At 39.5% G+C, this 16,654-nt stretch overlaps 1 protein-coding gene across 3 annotated transcripts in view; it reads left to right on the top strand.

Moving 5' to 3' along the window:
* The window catches only part of SRGAP1 (SLIT-ROBO Rho GTPase activating protein 1), a 145,922-nt gene that overhangs the window by 105,259 nt on the left and 24,009 nt on the right, over nucleotides 1–16,654 (top strand). For 2 of the 3 annotated variants that reach the window (XM_063396559.1, XM_063396557.1), the window contains 5 exons: nucleotides 2,892–2,919; nucleotides 5,240–5,342; nucleotides 9,015–9,075; nucleotides 9,239–9,316; nucleotides 10,819–10,953. In XM_063396559.1, coding sequence (XP_063252629.1) covers nucleotides 2,892–2,919; nucleotides 5,240–5,342; nucleotides 9,015–9,075; nucleotides 9,239–9,316; nucleotides 10,819–10,953 — 405 coding nt within the window. Of the gene's footprint in view, nucleotides 1–2,891; nucleotides 2,920–5,239; nucleotides 5,343–5,847; nucleotides 5,882–9,014; nucleotides 9,076–9,238; nucleotides 9,317–10,818; nucleotides 10,954–16,654 lie in introns of all 3 variants that reach the window. The other variant, XM_063396558.1, reaches the window with a different exon arrangement.

Below are 16,654 nucleotides of genomic sequence, written 5' to 3'. Positions count from 1 at the left end.
TTTTGAATGTGTGTGATGAGCAGTTCATTCACACAAAACAGTGTGCAGCTGACTTTAGTTAAAAAAAGAGAGTTTTCTTCTGGAAGCTCATTGAAAAATGTATTTGGAAAAATACAGTGAAAGGGAGAGAGAAAAAAGGCAACAGAATCTGCTGCATAAACCATGTTGGAAAAAAGTGAGGAAAGAATTGTTTGAAAGGAAACCTAAAGGAAAACTTCCCAACAGGGTGACCTAAGTGATAAATTGCATTAGGCTCTGGGCCATTGTGCCGTGCTGAGGCATGCTTGGACTGTTCTGTTTGAAGAGTTCCCTTCTACACACCATCTGTAGCCCCCACATAGTTAATCTGTGCTGCCCACAGGAGTTTTGCACATGTTTGTTGTCCCAACACCATAGCATGGCACGTACAAATAGTACCTCAAACACACACATCTGCATTCAAAGCTGATATTTGGAGGGAAAGCCATCATTTTTACAGGTTAAAAAGTTCTAGTACCCACTTCAGTTAAGGCATGTCCTGTGTTAAAATGCCCATGGCTGGGATGGAGGACAATGATTCTGAAAGTTTCTTGAATGGGGAGGATTGAAAGGATCAAATTACAGTGGAATTATGAATGTTATTGCTGTAGCTAATACAGAAATGAATTTGTAGGACATGAATGGCTCCCTTGCTTCCCTCAAACTGCCTTTTCTGGAAACTTTCATGTCAGCAAGACTGCAGACAAATAACACAGTGAGCTGTGTTAAGTAAAGCTAGGGAGAAGGAGAGGATTGTTTCAACTGCAGGTTTTCCTTTGGCACCTTTCTTGCTTTTATTCAAAACTATTCAGTGTAAGGATGTAGGCTGCATAGGTCCAGGTTCCCATCTGGTGTCCACAATGTTGACAGCATTTGGCTTCTGTTCTGGTTCATCACCTGCCTACTACAGTCTTGCTGTTTATGAACACAGCAGATATATATTCATGATCTGCACAGGGAAGATAGATGAAGTGCTCTGTGCTGAATCTGCATTTTATTTACTTCCCAAGTCTACAGACTTGGAAAGTAAATAAGAAATGCTCAAATGAAATTTATACTAAACGTAGGAAGCACGCTGATGCTCATATTAGTCCTGATCCAAAGGCTCATCTATTGAAAGAAGAAATTAATAAAGCAAAGGGAAATACATGAAAGAAAACAAGGAGTTATAGAAGAAATTGCCCCTAAGGCCCAGACACCTTTTGCCCTTAAATATCAAAGATGTGTTTAAAATCCTCCAGGCACAGCATTTGTAACATCTTCTGTTTTACTAACATTTATTATTTGGATTCTTAGTCTCAGTGAATTTCCCTTAGTAACCTGACTAGGGAGAAATCCCTAGCTTACTCTTTTTCTGTTATTATTCATACTCTACTTTGATCTCTCTTTTTCACCTATCTAAAATAGATGCCAACAAGAGTCACATCTTACTGTCTGAAATTATTCCCAGAGCCTTCTCTTTGTGTCACTTTGAAGGGATCCACACTCTTCTACTACTGCAAAATATATTTTCAGACTAGGGTCTTCAGTACTGTGCTGTACTTTGCATGCATCTGGCACATAATACTATGTTTTTCATATCACTGTTATTCATTCTTCCCGGAGTCTGAAAAGCTGGTTTGGTGTCACTTTCAAATTGGGAAGTGTACTTAGACCTAGCCCAAGTGAAGCTCAGAGTGATTTTCAAAGGTCATATCCATAGTTCTGTTCCCTGGCACAGGTGATTAATTCTTCCCTAATACCTTACTTGAACCTGTTAATGGTGAATTTTGTTTGCACTGTGTGTCACGTAACCCCTTTAAAGGGCTTCATAGTTTTGTCAGGATTTGATACAAAAGTATTTCAGTCATCTGCACAGTGCTCTGCCTCCTTAGCTGCTGTGATCTCTCAAGATACTAATAAATGCCTTATGGATTGCATAAATGGTCCTAATGGGAAGGCTTGAGTAAATGGCTATTACATTTTTTGCCATGACAGAAAAAGACCAATGTAAGTCTACTGGGTTTCCCATTTCTTCACCAGTTTTTGATCAGTGAGAATATTTTGCCACTCTATCCATGGCTGTTTAGTTTCTTTAGTCACCTCCTGTGAAGAAAGTTACCAGTGGCCTTTGAAAGCTTAAGTAAATTAATTGAACTGATTCTTTGTTATCCAGTGTTTTACTGACATGTTCAAAGACTTTTAATAAATTAATAGGGCACAATCTCCCTTTGGCACTGCTGGGCCCATTGAAACTTATCATACCATGATCTTTGTCCTGTTTCATTATTTTCCTTTTCATTATGATGAGTCAGTCATGCCTGATTTACTGGTCTGTTGGTCTGCAAAGGAGCCTTTCTGGAATATGATACTTTCTTCTTTACAATTTCCTGCAGTTCTCTCTGGTGTTTCTCAGTGATAGTGTACTTTTTTCCTGCAATATACAGAGAAAAGAGAGTAGGGAGTCTTTCAATAACTACTTGTGTCTAGAGCTCTGCATTTTCAGCGCTGAACAGGTTTAGGCACAAGACACAGGGGGAGATGTAACCTAATCTTGGCACAGCTCTATTTCCATACTGATTTAGCCACTGAAACATATGAGCACCAACAATAGACATTGTTTGGAATTTTACTTGAAATTATTTACAGTGTCAAGTGGTTCTATATCTTTGAGCAGGCTTCTTAAAAGTCGTTCCATAATGTGGGTTGTGTTTGTATTTTAAGTGGAACTGTGGACATAGCAGGTAACTACAGTGCCCTGTTCATTGTATAGTATATCTTTTGCTGGTAGTATGAAAGTTAGGGCTAAAAATAATTTGCTAAATATAGTTTAGATCCAAGAATTTCAACCTAAAACCTAGAAATCATTGTTTTCTCTTCATTGAACTTTCTAGGTCACAGGGCTGAATACATGACAACAAGGTAAGATCTTTTATCTGACTTGGTTTAGAGTTAAAAAATTGGTAGAATTTTAGAATTTACAAATTTTAGAACAACTTTGTAAGGCTTGTTGCCATTGTTACATAAATTGTGTACAGACCCTGTGTGTTTTAACATTCAGCATTTGTGTTTCAGCGTGCTGATGAGTAAAGGATCAGACCATTCATCTTCCTCATTTTTGTGAGCTGCTTTGGCCAGTGTCAGGGGTGGGACAAGCTGGGAGATCCTTAAAAATATTTGTGAATCACACATCAAATTTGGAAGTTGAAGGGGGCACTTTAGTGCTCAAAAAGAAATACTTTTCAATTGTCAGAGATACCTTGCCTCTCATATTTGTAATTCACCTGGTCAGGATACAGAGTTTGAAAGAACCTTATAGGAAGATAAATTTGGGCAATGGGCTGTGTCTTTGATAACCTAGCTCTGGACACAAATACCTGCCTCCCCCAGCAGCCATGTGTCCCATACTTAAATGGCTCTGTATATCCACAGAAGAGAAGGGGTTCGGTGTTAGATCTCCCAGCTTTGGGCTGCACGGACGTTTTCACTTGTGTAATGCCACACCTTTGAAGCTGCCTCCAGCTATAAACCCAGATGAGCTCTGGAGCCCCCAGAGACTAGGAGGGGGCAATGGCAACTGCTTGCATTTGCAGCTGCCACTTGTACGTATCACTGCTACAGGCAGTGTGCCCTGCTAAAGCAGGAACATCCAGCCCAGCTTGCTTGGTCTCACTCCTCCCTTCCCTTTCCATGCAATACATCCTTGCCCAATGCCTTCATTCAATGCCCAAACCATCTTTCCTGGTTCCAGTGTTCCCAGGACATCTCTACAGACTTTACATCAGATTTTATCCCACTGCTCCATGTTCTTTCCCAGCTCTGTAAAGCTGGAGTTACTCAACTACTTTCCTTACATGATCTCAGTTGAAAGGCAGTTACAAATCAAAGCATTCTTCCCAATTTCTGACATCAATTCTGACAACCGTACCTTTAACTCTGCCTCCAGGTGCTACCATTCTGGGAATGCATGGAAATCAACAAGTTTATGTCTAATGAGAAAAACCTCCTTTCTTAACTCCAATGCAGGCGACTCATCAGGCTCACTTCATCCTAAGTTCCCTGCTGTGTAAACAGCTGAAAGGAGATGGTGGATTTAGGCAATGATTTTACCTTAGTAAAGTGGGGAAAGATACTCTGAGGAGTAGGGCCTGCCCATCTGTTCCTCAGCTCCTGGGCTTTGGTTGGGCACTGCCTGTTGCCCCAAGGTTCAGTTATGTTTCTGGACTGTGAGACATGCAAACAGAAATGTTCTCCAAGGTCAAAGTTAAATTATAGAAGAGAAGAGGATATATTTAAAGATGAGTTTAAAACAGCAGATAGTACTCAAACAAAATAAAGTCCCACTGTTGAATGCTCTAGGCCTTATTGTTTCTCATTGATCCCCCAAAAACATTTGATTTTTTGCTAAGTCCAGAAAAACCTGTAGAAGCTGCTGGTGCGTGGGAACTAAGGAAGCTGTTGGCATGTAGCTATTGGCATGACATTCACAAAGTAGTTTGTGACCTAGAGAACAGTATTTATTTCCTGTAATGGCTTTCAGTTGTAGTCACCACACGTGTAACACACTAGGTAAACTTTTGTAGACCAGAGTTTTGTGTGTTTTTCCTTTACTTCTTTATGTGTTATGCTGGTTTTATTTATTTGTTCAAGTTGATGTACTTTTAATTTGTTAGCTAATTAACAAGGTGTTTCTTCTAGTGTGTGGAGTTGTTGATGGCTGGATGTGCAAGGCTAAGGCTGTTTAACCTTCCTAGCTCTATCTGAAAATGCAGAGTTTGGTTTTGAAGCATCTTAGGAGTGTGCTGAGCAGCCTTAATTTGCATTTGAAGTTTCTCCAGCATGAAGCAACTTTCCTGATTGATAAGTGGTGCTTTGAGTGTTCTGCCGTGGCTGGCAGGATGAATTCCAGTGGTTGCTGCACATTTTATGCATGACCACAACAAAAAAGGCCATTTCGATTGTGCAATGTTTGGAATAAATTCATGTGGTAAAACTGCAAAACAGGGAATCATAAAGAATGTCATTATTTATCCATAAGTAATGGGGGAGTACTTTTTAATGGGGGAGTACTCTACTCTTTAATGTATTACACTTAAATGTGATGGAAAGTCTTTATTTGATAAGTACTGTGTTTAATGCTCCCTTTACAATGTTCTGTTGTTTTGCCATGAGCTTACAGACATTTCATTTTATCGCGTGACTTAATTCTACCTTGCTCAGTAATCATATTCCCTTCCCTTAGGCCTCCAAATCTTCCCCCTAAGCCCCAGAAACACAGGAAGCCCAGACCCCGATCACAGTATAGTGCTAAGTTGTTTAATGGTGATTTGGAGTCGTTCATCAAGGTACTGGCACCAGCCACCCCAGTGGCTGATCTCAACACTTCTTACTATAATGGTCACCACCTCACAAATGCTGAGGCAGATCATTATGTTCAAGTCTGTCCTGGGGCTCTTCTTTCCCAGTTGATCAATATAATACTTCCTGAAGTCAAAGGGAAAGAGAGGGATTCGTTTCTCACATTAGCCTCCCTACAGTTTTGTTAATCAAGTAGGAATAGTATTGTCAGCCTGTTTTTAATAGGAAACTGAGCTTCATGTAGAAGATAGGATGTAGTGGTGCATCCCACAACTTACCACAATTTCCTGCTTGCTGTTTTCATAACATCCAGTGTTCAAAGTCTGTGGAGAAGCAGTATTCCCCTGGGTTTGATATCCAGATTTTGATTTCCTATGACTTTAGGAATTTATTATATTGTGTGAAATTGTGATCACCGCTATTCTGGATCTTGTATCTTTTCTGTATTTACTATCTTCTTTCTCATACTTTTATTTCTAATAATGCTTCTAGCCGAGGCCGAAGGAACTCTCACACGAGACATCAGGTATAGTTCTGGTGACAAGAGAACCGGCTCTGCCTCGCTCTCGGGTTGCTTTCCTGCCTGGCTCAGAATAAGTTCTTTCAAAGACCTGGAGGGAGAAGTTTGCATTAAGAAATGAGTGTACAAATATAGCAGGCAAAACTAAACCAGAGCAGATCTCTGGAGGGATTGTAGTCTTAAACGATGGATATTTCCTTACTCATTTTTGAGGATCCGCCCATCACAGTTTGTGCCTCTGGATGCTAGCTGACACAGCTACAGGAAAGAAATCTTTTTAAAATGATAAAAATACATTTATAAATACAGTGAATAAAATCTTGACTGAAGGCTCTGTGAATAGGGTTTGAATGTTACAGGGATTTCTTCTTGTTCAATATAGCTAGTGGCAAACATTTTGCAGAACAAATTCTGTGTTCAGTGGCACTGTAGGGATTTAGCTGTCTTTGAATCAAACTTTCAGTCATCCTCAGTACAACTAAAGGGAAAACAATTGTTATTTTATGTTATTATTGTTGTTGCACAGGAGGTGCCATGAAATGCAAAGATTGAGAAATCCTGACATGATGAAATAGATGAACATCATGAACAGTTTCTTGCTTAAGGGTGAAAGTAAGCAAGGAAGCAGAAATTCTCACAATGAAAGCCTCTAGACTACAGAAGGACAAAGCAAATCAGGAGAAATGCTACCCCATCATTTTACCTCACAGAGACGAGGGTTATGGCAGTGTGGCTGCCAGGGCTTACTTGCAGGTGGGGAGTCCTACAGAATTAGTCTTTCAAAAGGAGAGAGGTCAAAAAAGCTGGTAGCCTTATGACAAATTTGCCAATGTGGAAGCTACCTTAGGGCAGCATCTCTGCCCAAAGACCATGTCATTCCTGATAGGGATGAGTCATTTTGACAGGCACAGCCAGTGAAATACAGTGTCACGCCAAACTGCTTTTTGTTAGAGTTTCGCATCATAAGAAATTACACCTAGTCACAAGCATACATTCACTGACTACACACATCAGATTAAATTCACAGTAGCAGTAGGGTCACTGTTCTTGACACTCACCAACACAGATTGTTACTTCAAATTATTTTACTTTGATTAGATCCAAAAGGCAAAGCTGTTAGTTTAGATTATTTCAGGGTATTACTTAAGTATTAGGTTTTGTGTGGTTCTGAATAGATTCTCCAAAACCAAGTATGAAAGTGATTTGGGGTTTGGGTTGTTTTGTAATTTCTTACTGCAAACACTATCCTTTCCTGGGCTTTACATTCTTTGCATGATCCAGTGTACTAACAGGAGGTGAGGTGTGGGTGCATGTGGTGCATTTTTTCTAATACTCGGGTTTTCTGGAGAGGCAGGCTGCTCAGTGTTGGTGAAGATGATGGTGTTCCTGGATTTAACAACTAACGTATTCCAAGGGGTTTTTTATTTAGCTGTTACTGAACCATGGCACAAGTCAAAGAGGAAGTGCTAATCCAACCATTGCTGATTCTTGCCTAGCCAGTCTTTGCTAGGTTTTCACTTAAAAGACAAACAAGCCACAATTTAAATAGCATAGTTAGTGATAATAGTCTTTTGTAGCCCCACTAAAACAGCACAGAGTACATGTAAGATTAGGGGGGTTAGGTTACCTCAGGAAGTGCAATGTTTCATTGCTTTACTGTGTGTTATTTTTCAAACTTCTTAGTTGTTTTTTCTGCTTGAGCTTAATTCATAGACTTCCCATTAGTGTAGTTTAGCATGAAAATGAAGTACTAATTTGTAAGAGGAAATGTGTATTCTGAGTTACAAGGTGGTTTTTAATTACTGATTTTATAATTCAGACTGATTTTATACTAAACTTCCAAATCAATTAGTCAATTCTCTGAGCACTTACATATTGGAAATTCATTTGGAAAGAAAGATTACAGCTTCCAAGACAAGAAATTCTAAGATTATTTATGAAACAGTAATTTCTGCAGCATAAGCACCAACTTTTCCAAATAATTTTTTAATCCTATTATTTATGTCTTTAATCTATATTTGATAACTTGTGGTCACTAGTATGCCTGGATTAAAAGATCCACTTTTTAAAGTGCCAAAACAAAAAGTTTCTGATGGTTCTTTTGGAAAATGAGCAGTTTAACAGAAAAGACAAGTAACTCACTGAAAATTAGTGTATAGTCATCTTCTCCCCCTCCCATCACAAATGCTTTTTCTCCATTTTTAAAACATTTTTGTGTATGAAAATGTAGCTGCAAACCTAGTGCTGTGTCACTGCTGAGATGAGGAGCTGTGATTGCTGAGCTGTGCCAGCGGCAGGTGGGGACATCCCGGCTGTCACCTCCCTTTGCAGTAACCTTGTGTGGAGAAAAGCAGCTGAACACGCTCAGCTCAGAGTGCTGCAGTTCAGCACCCGGGGATCAGCAGCCACTGAGAGCAGCCAGAAACAGCCTGCCAGGCCAGCATGGGCCCCGTGGGAGGGCACACAATCCAGCAGAGCCCTCAGCAGGGCTCCCAGCCAGGAGGGAGGCATTGTGGTACCCCATGCAATGTCATTTGGTGCCTCTGCTCCAAGAATGCTTCTAACAGTCCAGCAAATCCAGAAAAGCCTTAGAAATGGTTTGTGATAAACTTATTTTTACAAAACAAAACAAAAAATCCCCTACCAAACAACAAAGTAACCCCCACACTGAGGAATTGGGTCCTGTGTAATTAGGTCCATGTGGGATTTTCTTCACCAGGAAAGGAAGGGTCAGTTAAATGGATGCAGAGGAATCATCTTCATCATGAATTATTGTTCTTAATCTTTTAAAAGGCAAATTTGCTGCTCTAACTCATTTTGCTTCAAAAATCTAAAATGCATGCACGAGCTTAGATGTCACATACAGTGTTAGCCAGCTACAGTGACAGAAGTAGAGAACTGAATTTCCCAACTAAATGATTTTAAGAACCATAATCCTTTTCTTCACCTGTTCCTCTTCTTCCCTCCCTAAATGGGAAGAAAACTCTGTTAGAAGTGATATTTTTTCTTGGGTGTTTTTTTGCCAGCACTGTATGTCCATCTAGATTGACCAAGAAAGTGCATTTTCATGTTGAGGCTATAGCAGGGAGGTTTCCTCTTTCTGATCTGCAGCTCACTCATTCTGCTCTTGTTTTTGCAGGATTCTGGGCAAGTCATTCCTCTTATTGTGGAAAGCTGCATCAGATTTATAAATTTATATGGTAAGCTCTGAAAAAAAAACCTATATCATTTCATTATGGCCCTGACATTTTGTATATCTTTTACATTACTCATTTAACACCACAGCTTTGTTTCTAAAATACATATTTAAAGTATATTAAAAATTAAATTAATTTTCACCACTATCTCCCATCTTCTCTGCAGGTCTTCAGCATCAGGGAATTTTTAGAGTGTCTGGTTCCCAGGTGGAAGTCAATGATATTAAAAATTCATTTGAGAGAGGTAATTAGATTTTATTTATTTTGAACACCTTAATATCTGACATTTAAAAATCTTTTAAATTGTAATTACTTTCTTTGCTATTTAGACAGATTGTCTGTACTGTGTGTACTGCACCTGAAACTTTGCACCCTCACATGCTTAAACATGAAGTACAGTGTTGGCATTGGCATGTTTTTGCCCCATTATGTCCCAGGAGCTTGAAGGTTTTTCTAATTTTTAGACAAAACATATGACTCTTCAATCAACTGTAAACATTAGTTTTTTGTTAATAGTAAACTTCAAATAATAGTTTCTGTATTTTATTGTAAAGATCCTCATTAAAAAAAGGTAATGGGTTTAATTTGATTCAAGAGACTACTTAATGAAATTTGAAAGTCCCATTGCTTGATCTTCTGGAATACAAGTGCTCAGCTTTCTGGTCCCTCTGCCAAAGTTGCATCACAATCCAGGAAGATAGGGGGTAAAAAAAAAGGGTCATTCTATTTTTCATTTCCAAAGGAAACTTCACCCCCAGAGGAGGAATTACATGAAAAATGCCAGGAAGTAAAACCAGCGTTTTCAATATCAGTGACTTGCAACACCCAGCCTAGGATTGCTCTGCTAGGGAAACCAGGATCCAGCCATCCTCCAGCTGTGTTAAAGCAATACTTGTTACATTTTTTTTAAATCCTGCATTCTTTTTTTTCTTGAGTCTTAAAAGCTGGGTTGTTTTAATTTCTAGGGAAAATTAAAACTTTTGCAGATCATCTGCTAATGACAAAACCCTTGGAGCAAGAAGGCTTGTGAATAAAAGTATTTTGCTCCACAGTATCAGTTATATATATATCTTGTAAAACCTGATATTTTCCTTGACAAGTTACATAAAGCAGCTGTTTTCACTTGCTCAGTGAAGCCACATCCCTCCATTCTGCAGCTTTTAAATCTGCTTATTCTTAACTCCTCCTCCTGGGTAGTGTTATCCTTGAAGATCCTTACATTTTAAAGTGTTTCAAAATAAAGATTAGTCCTTTAAAATTACGTAAAATAGTGCAGTCGTGGCTGAGGTTTCAGTTAGGTTTTTAACAAAATGGCTGCATGAATTCCTGATGTTTTAACTTTTTAGAATGAAGAAACATTTTCCTTTTATGAGTGATCTAACTCCATTTGTTTTATGTAGGGCTCCAAATAAAAGTCTGCAAATAAAACTCTATTCAATTAAGAGCATTTGGCACTTTTATTTTACCAACTGTAAATCACAGTATGTCCATAAATACTTAACTGGAAGTTCAGGACCTAAGAGATCACTAGGTTATGTAATTTTAAGGAAGCTTTACTTAGGCTGCCTTTTTTTAGTTTAATCATAGCCTGGGATTTCTAAATCAGTGTTTATTATCTTACTTGAGTGCTTGCATTGCCACCTCCCACACACTAAAAACAAAACCCGCCCAAAATGTCACTCACTTATAAAAATGTTCCATGCTTCTGCATGTGTGTTCATTCATTCACTTTATTTACTTTTTAAGGTGAAAATCCTTTGGCAGATGACCAAAGCAACCATGACATTAACTCAGTTGCTGGAGTACTGAAGCTCTATTTCCGAGGGCTGGAAAATCCCGTCTTTCCTAAGGAAAGATTTAATGATCTTATTTCTTGTATCAGTAAGTAGAAATTTCTGGTTTTTCTCGATAGAAATTTACTTTCAGATACACAATAGTAGCCTGAAAAAAGAACTAACTTCACAAATTTTCCTGAGATTGTTTGCCATATGTAGCAGTCTGGCTCAGTTGTTAGTCATACTCACAGCTGTGATTGTTCCCTTTTTCCAGTGGGATTAATGTACAGTACAATTCTTTGTTTAATAGGGCAGGAAGAATATCTTTTGGTGTACAAGGGATAGTTAAATTTAAACACATTATTATTTTCCTCTGTGCACCGAGGCAGACAGAAGTGCATGAAGTCATGAACATGCAAACAGATTGTGTTACTTTCCAAGGTTTTCATTGCCCACAGCTTGGGGTCAGCACTGGTGAATAAGTAACTAACTGCTCAACATTGTGTGATTCTGGACCTTTGTTGTGCTCAGCTGAAAACCACCGATCCAGCCCAGAAAACCCTTCAGTGCAGGGATGGAGGGGAACAGCTGCGTGGTGTCTGCGAGAGAGCCTGGTGTGCCTTGCCACACACGAGTTGTAATGGGATGCCTTGGACGAGCATCACATGATCTGTGCACTCCTGGTGCTCACAGCAGACACAGAGAGGTTGGAGTCACTTGGGAAGTTGTCAGTGGATGAGTGCATTGCTGTGACATGCACAAAACCTCTTCCAGTTCACTGACCCCTGCAGGTGTCGAGGGGTCAGACCAAGCCAGCCAGCAGCAAAGTTGCTGTTCTCTGTGGGCACAGTGGTCAGAGGAGCTTTGAGGAAGAATTTCCTTTCTACCCTTTCTTTATAACTTGCTTTCTTCAGCCTAATGGAGGAAGAGACAGTTTCACAGGTGATGAGAGCCAGTCCTTTGGGATATTAATTAGGTCAAGCTCTCCAAACTGTTATTTTGGCAGAGGTCTCAGCCCAGCAGACAGAGCCACCAAGAGATAGGTGCACAGTGTCCCAGGCTGGCAATCAGGTGTGGTTTTTGGGTCCCAACTTGAGGGACACAGTGTGTGTAGTTCACTTCCCACATGGGGAGGATTGCAGTAATTCCTCCAGGAGGCTACGAATCCATGAATCACTGTGACCACATCTATGTGTGGTGTTTTGTGTTTCATTTTCTTTGCAGGGTTTTCTGCAGCTGCTGCTATTTACAGACTTGATGGCACTGAGGAGTCCTAAAGACCTGAAACCCACAGTTTAGCAGTCTGATCCCTGATGCTGAGGGGGACACTGTCTTTTTAGGAAGCATAATCCTGGTTCTGCTTCAGTTCAGCTCTAACTGACTGTGGTGCCACAGCCCAGAAAATCTCTGCAAGTCATAGAAATTGAAATCTAAAAAAGGATCATTTTGACTGAGTGATTTTCTGCATCACAGGGATGATAGAACTTTACCTAGTAATCCTGTGCCAGTTTCCATAACTTCTGGGTGAATTAAAGCATATCTGCTGGAAAAAAATGTTGATTTAGTGGCTTTGGTTGATAGAAAATCTACCACGTTCTTGGATAAATTGTTCAAATGAATAATCACTTTCATCATGAAACATTTGTACCAGATTTCTTTCTCAAAGTTTCTGCTGTCAGATTCTGCCCATTTGATCTCTTTAGAAAGTCTTCATTATTTTGACTTAAACAGTGAAAAAAATATAAATGGTTGTTCTTATGTGTGAAGATGTGACTGCAGCCTGCTGTGTTGAAGAGCTTTAAATACAATTGTAAACTAAATTGTAAAATACTATGAATGAGTGTTCAATTTACAGAGATTACACAAGTGAATGCTCAGGAGATACAAAGGTACTTGCCCAAAACAGCCTTTTAAATATGTTCCAAGAAGAGGAGCCTGGATGATTTCAGAGTTCTCATTCACCATTGAAGATGCTGGAGAGGGAATGGGGTATTTGGAAGGAGGGGTAGAAGTTCAATGGACTGAGCAGATAGATGTATGTGGCACCTGCACAGGCAGGAGAGATTCACCAGACTTTCAGAGCAACACTGTCTGAGAGGTTCCAGTTCAGTTATCCTGAAATAAGTATTTATTTTATTGTTAAGAACTTCAAGAAAAATGGCTGTGGATACTAGATCCCTAGTGCTAGATCTTGTTTTCCATAGGAAATGTCCGACTATTGCATATTCCTAGTCAGCATTGAATTGTTTTCTTGTGAAAGAGTTGCACACCTTTTATTTAAATAATAGTACCATGCAGCAGAACTGAAATCAGTAACAACAATAGCCTGGAACAAAGTCACTGCTTTTCACAACAACATTTTAAAATGTTTATTGAGAAAGAGGTGTTGCCATCTGATCCTGGTTTAGACTGAGTGTTCTCTGATGGTGTCATAAATCTGAATTGTCATCTCTATGACAGTTTGTCAAGACAAGGTGTAATGACTGAGTAGTTCTCCTAGCTTTGACTTCTGCTATTGCTGTTGCACAAGAAAGCAAAGGATTTTAGTCTGATAATGTGTTGTAAGAGTCCTAGATCTGTTTTCTTACAGGTTTTGGGAGAAGCATGGCGGGGATGATTTTGTTGTTTGGCTTGGTTTTCATGAGATTATCATTAGGGGTGCCGTGAAATGGCAGCTCAATGCCTTCAGCACAGGGAGGAGAGTTAGGTGTGGACCGAGGTGGGACAAAGGGGGGTTTCTCTTGAGCACACTGGGCTGAGTTTACTTTGTATTGTCACAGTGGGGGGAGTTTCAGTGAAGTATGAGAAAAGAAACAGCTCTTGTGCCTTGCACCCAGAGCCAGCCCCAGAACCATATGCTGAGATCAAGGGGCTGTGTGGCTGCATCTTCTGGTTATCTGAGGAGCCTGAGGTGGAGTATTTTTACAGCTGTGTACTATTCTATGTGCTTTGTTGAATGGTGCACCACTTCCAAGGAATAAAAATGTTTTGTTGGGAAAGAAAACCAAAACAAATCAACATTTGGAAATTCACTATGTAGCACCTACATGGTACATACTGCCATAAACTGAGGGCCTAGAACACCATTTCCATTGCTATATTTTAACCTTAACACTGGATGTCTTGCAGAAAGGAGAATTGTCTAGGCAAGATTTCTCCTGCATTTCAGACTTTGAATCAGTCATAGTTGTATTAGGTTTTCTTCTGTGCTTATGTGGCCTCACATATTATATATATATATATATATATATATATATCTTGATCTTCCTGCTAATGGGAGCAGGACCATACTCCCTTTTTCTGTGAGAACATAGGTTACTGTAACTTTTTTAGATCACAATTGATATATAAATTCCAGAAAACTTTCACATGTTTAATTAAGCTTTTTTTTTAATACTCTTAATTCATATTGCATTCATGATCTGAAAAACAGTGAGGAAAGGAATAAACATTCTTTTCAAATAGTTTTTCAAAATAAATGTCTATGTGGTTTCTTAATCGTTGGCAGGAATTGTTACAGAAAGGGAGAGGGAGAAGGCAAATTTGTAAAGTTAATGTTCACATAAAACCGTAAAAGGGCAGAATGTCACACATTTTATATGGAAATGTAATGTTGCCAGTGAAAAACTCCTTGAAACTGAAGTACTCAGTTATGGATGTCAGGCATAATTGAGGCTACAGCTGCAAAAGGAACTTTTCCTCAGTACAGCCTCCAAGAAATTCCTTTACATTTATGCATATATTTCTAAATGAAATAGAGCATTGTGAGTTGATACTTTCCATTTTGTAAATACAGTGGAAACAATGTGAAATTACTGTGATTTTTGTGGCAATTTGTATTAATTACACTCATGAGAACAGTATTATTCTGTTTGGCCTTATGATCTAATTTAGATAAAATTTGGGTCAAGTTACATGCTCTAGGCCAGAGCAAGCATGAAAGGTAGAACAGGGCATAAAGAATCCATCTGATTATGGGCCATAATTGTTTATTCTCTTCTTAAGGAGTGGCTGCTCTTGGTCCCAGCAGCATTCTGTAATCCAGAGGACAATCCAGGGTTGGAGTGGGAAGGAGGAAAGTCGCAGTGCACTTCTTTCCGCCCCTTTGTAGGAACAGATTGGGCCAAAGACAAGACAAGTGTTTGTAACAGGAGCTATGTGGAGGCAGAAGGTGCAGAAGCTGAGCTCAGTAGGGCTGGCTGTAATTCACTTCACTGCTGGGGGACTGCAGTTTCTCTCCTGATGTGAGCTCTTACACACATGGCTTACTTAAGTGCACATTTACATAGATTGCAGACACACCTCAGCTATTCAGACTGCTTAACATCTGCACGGAGCATTACAGTTCTCATGGTTTCATTCCCCTTGCCTTAAATTTCATAGACAAAAATGGCAAGATGAATGAAAACTTACATTTTTTTTCTTCTGATTTTTACCATTTTACTTCCTTGCCACCAGCAGTGCCTATTTACCTAGAGAGATAAATGTTACGAAAGAAAATTATTTCACTGCTTTTCCAGACTATTGCCCATTACTTAAAACATTAAAAAACCTATTCTGAACGGTCAACTCTCCATGAATAAGTTTCAACAAAATAGAAGTGTTTTCCTCCCTAGGTGACAGTGGAGACTGCTGGGTTTGTTCTCCTGTAAAGCCTTCTTAAATAGATCTGAAAGAGTTGTAAGTGGCATTGCTGAGTTAATATGTACAGATCTTTGAGCTGGATTGGACTCATCTACCAAAATGAAAAGAGGCACAAATTGTTAACTTCAGCACTAATACATATTCATGTAGATAACTTGTCAGCTGCAAATTGACCATAAAAATTACATCTGCAAGTGTAACTCAGTCCCATTTGACATTCACAGGGTGTGTAAAATATGCATTAGGCATTCACTCTGTTACTAGTAGGCAGCACACCAAGTGGAAATAGCAAGTAACCCCCACAAAGAGATATGACACTGGATTTTATCCTTCAAAGCCGTGGTCCTAGAGTAGAGAGAAATCTTCATTATCATTGTTTGCTTCCTCCTTTGTGCTGCCGTTGCTGTGAAATATGCTTACGCTGCACAGCACTGGATGTTAGTTGTAACACAATTCATTCGTTGCTGACACCAGGTTTCCCTTCCATATGTTTTGATCCATACTCACTTCCCTTTGCCAAACGTTTGCAGTCCTGTTGTTCATGCTGAGATTGGCCCATGGAGCCTGGCTGTTGAGAAAATCTGGTCAAACATTCGCAGTCCAGACCTGAGGTTTCTGAGCTCTGCCTGCTCCCAGGCTGAACCTTCTCACCTGGATAACCGAGTCTCACCTCCAGCAGGAGAGGCCACGTGTACAGCCAAGTACAATGCTTCCTTTGCTTCTTTAAATTAAAAAAAATATAGTATCCAGCTGTCCAGTGAGTCCCAAATGCTCTGAAACCACCAGCAATTGCTATCTTGCAAAAGGCTTGTATTCTGCATCACTGCATCTATGTATTTGAGTATGTTGCCTTTTACATGCTCCAGTACCTCAGAGTTATTGTTTAATTAACCTTTAATTTACTTTTTCCTGATGTTACTTGGGATTAATGTACCCCTGTTTTCATTTCTAATCTAGTTTTGTTTGTGTGTGTGTGTGTGTGTTTGGGGGCTTCTGTTAGCAACTGTGTTTTCTCTGCTCTCAGGATTTGTTTACTCTTCTGTGGTAGATTGTTCACTTCTGATCTGTTTCACTTTAGAGTTACCTTTGCAAAAACCTCATTGTGAGTGACCAGGTGGTTAAAACTGTTATTTCTCCTGGAAGAGAAGGGTAGAGATTCATTG

This window comes from Prinia subflava, chromosome 4 (assembly GCF_021018805.1).
Source record: "Prinia subflava isolate CZ2003 ecotype Zambia chromosome 4, Cam_Psub_1.2, whole genome shotgun sequence".
Taxonomy (NCBI): domain Eukaryota; kingdom Metazoa; phylum Chordata; class Aves; order Passeriformes; family Cisticolidae; genus Prinia; species Prinia subflava.
Note: the sequence above shows the minus strand (reverse complement) of the source record. Positions and strands in the feature narration are given on the sequence as shown.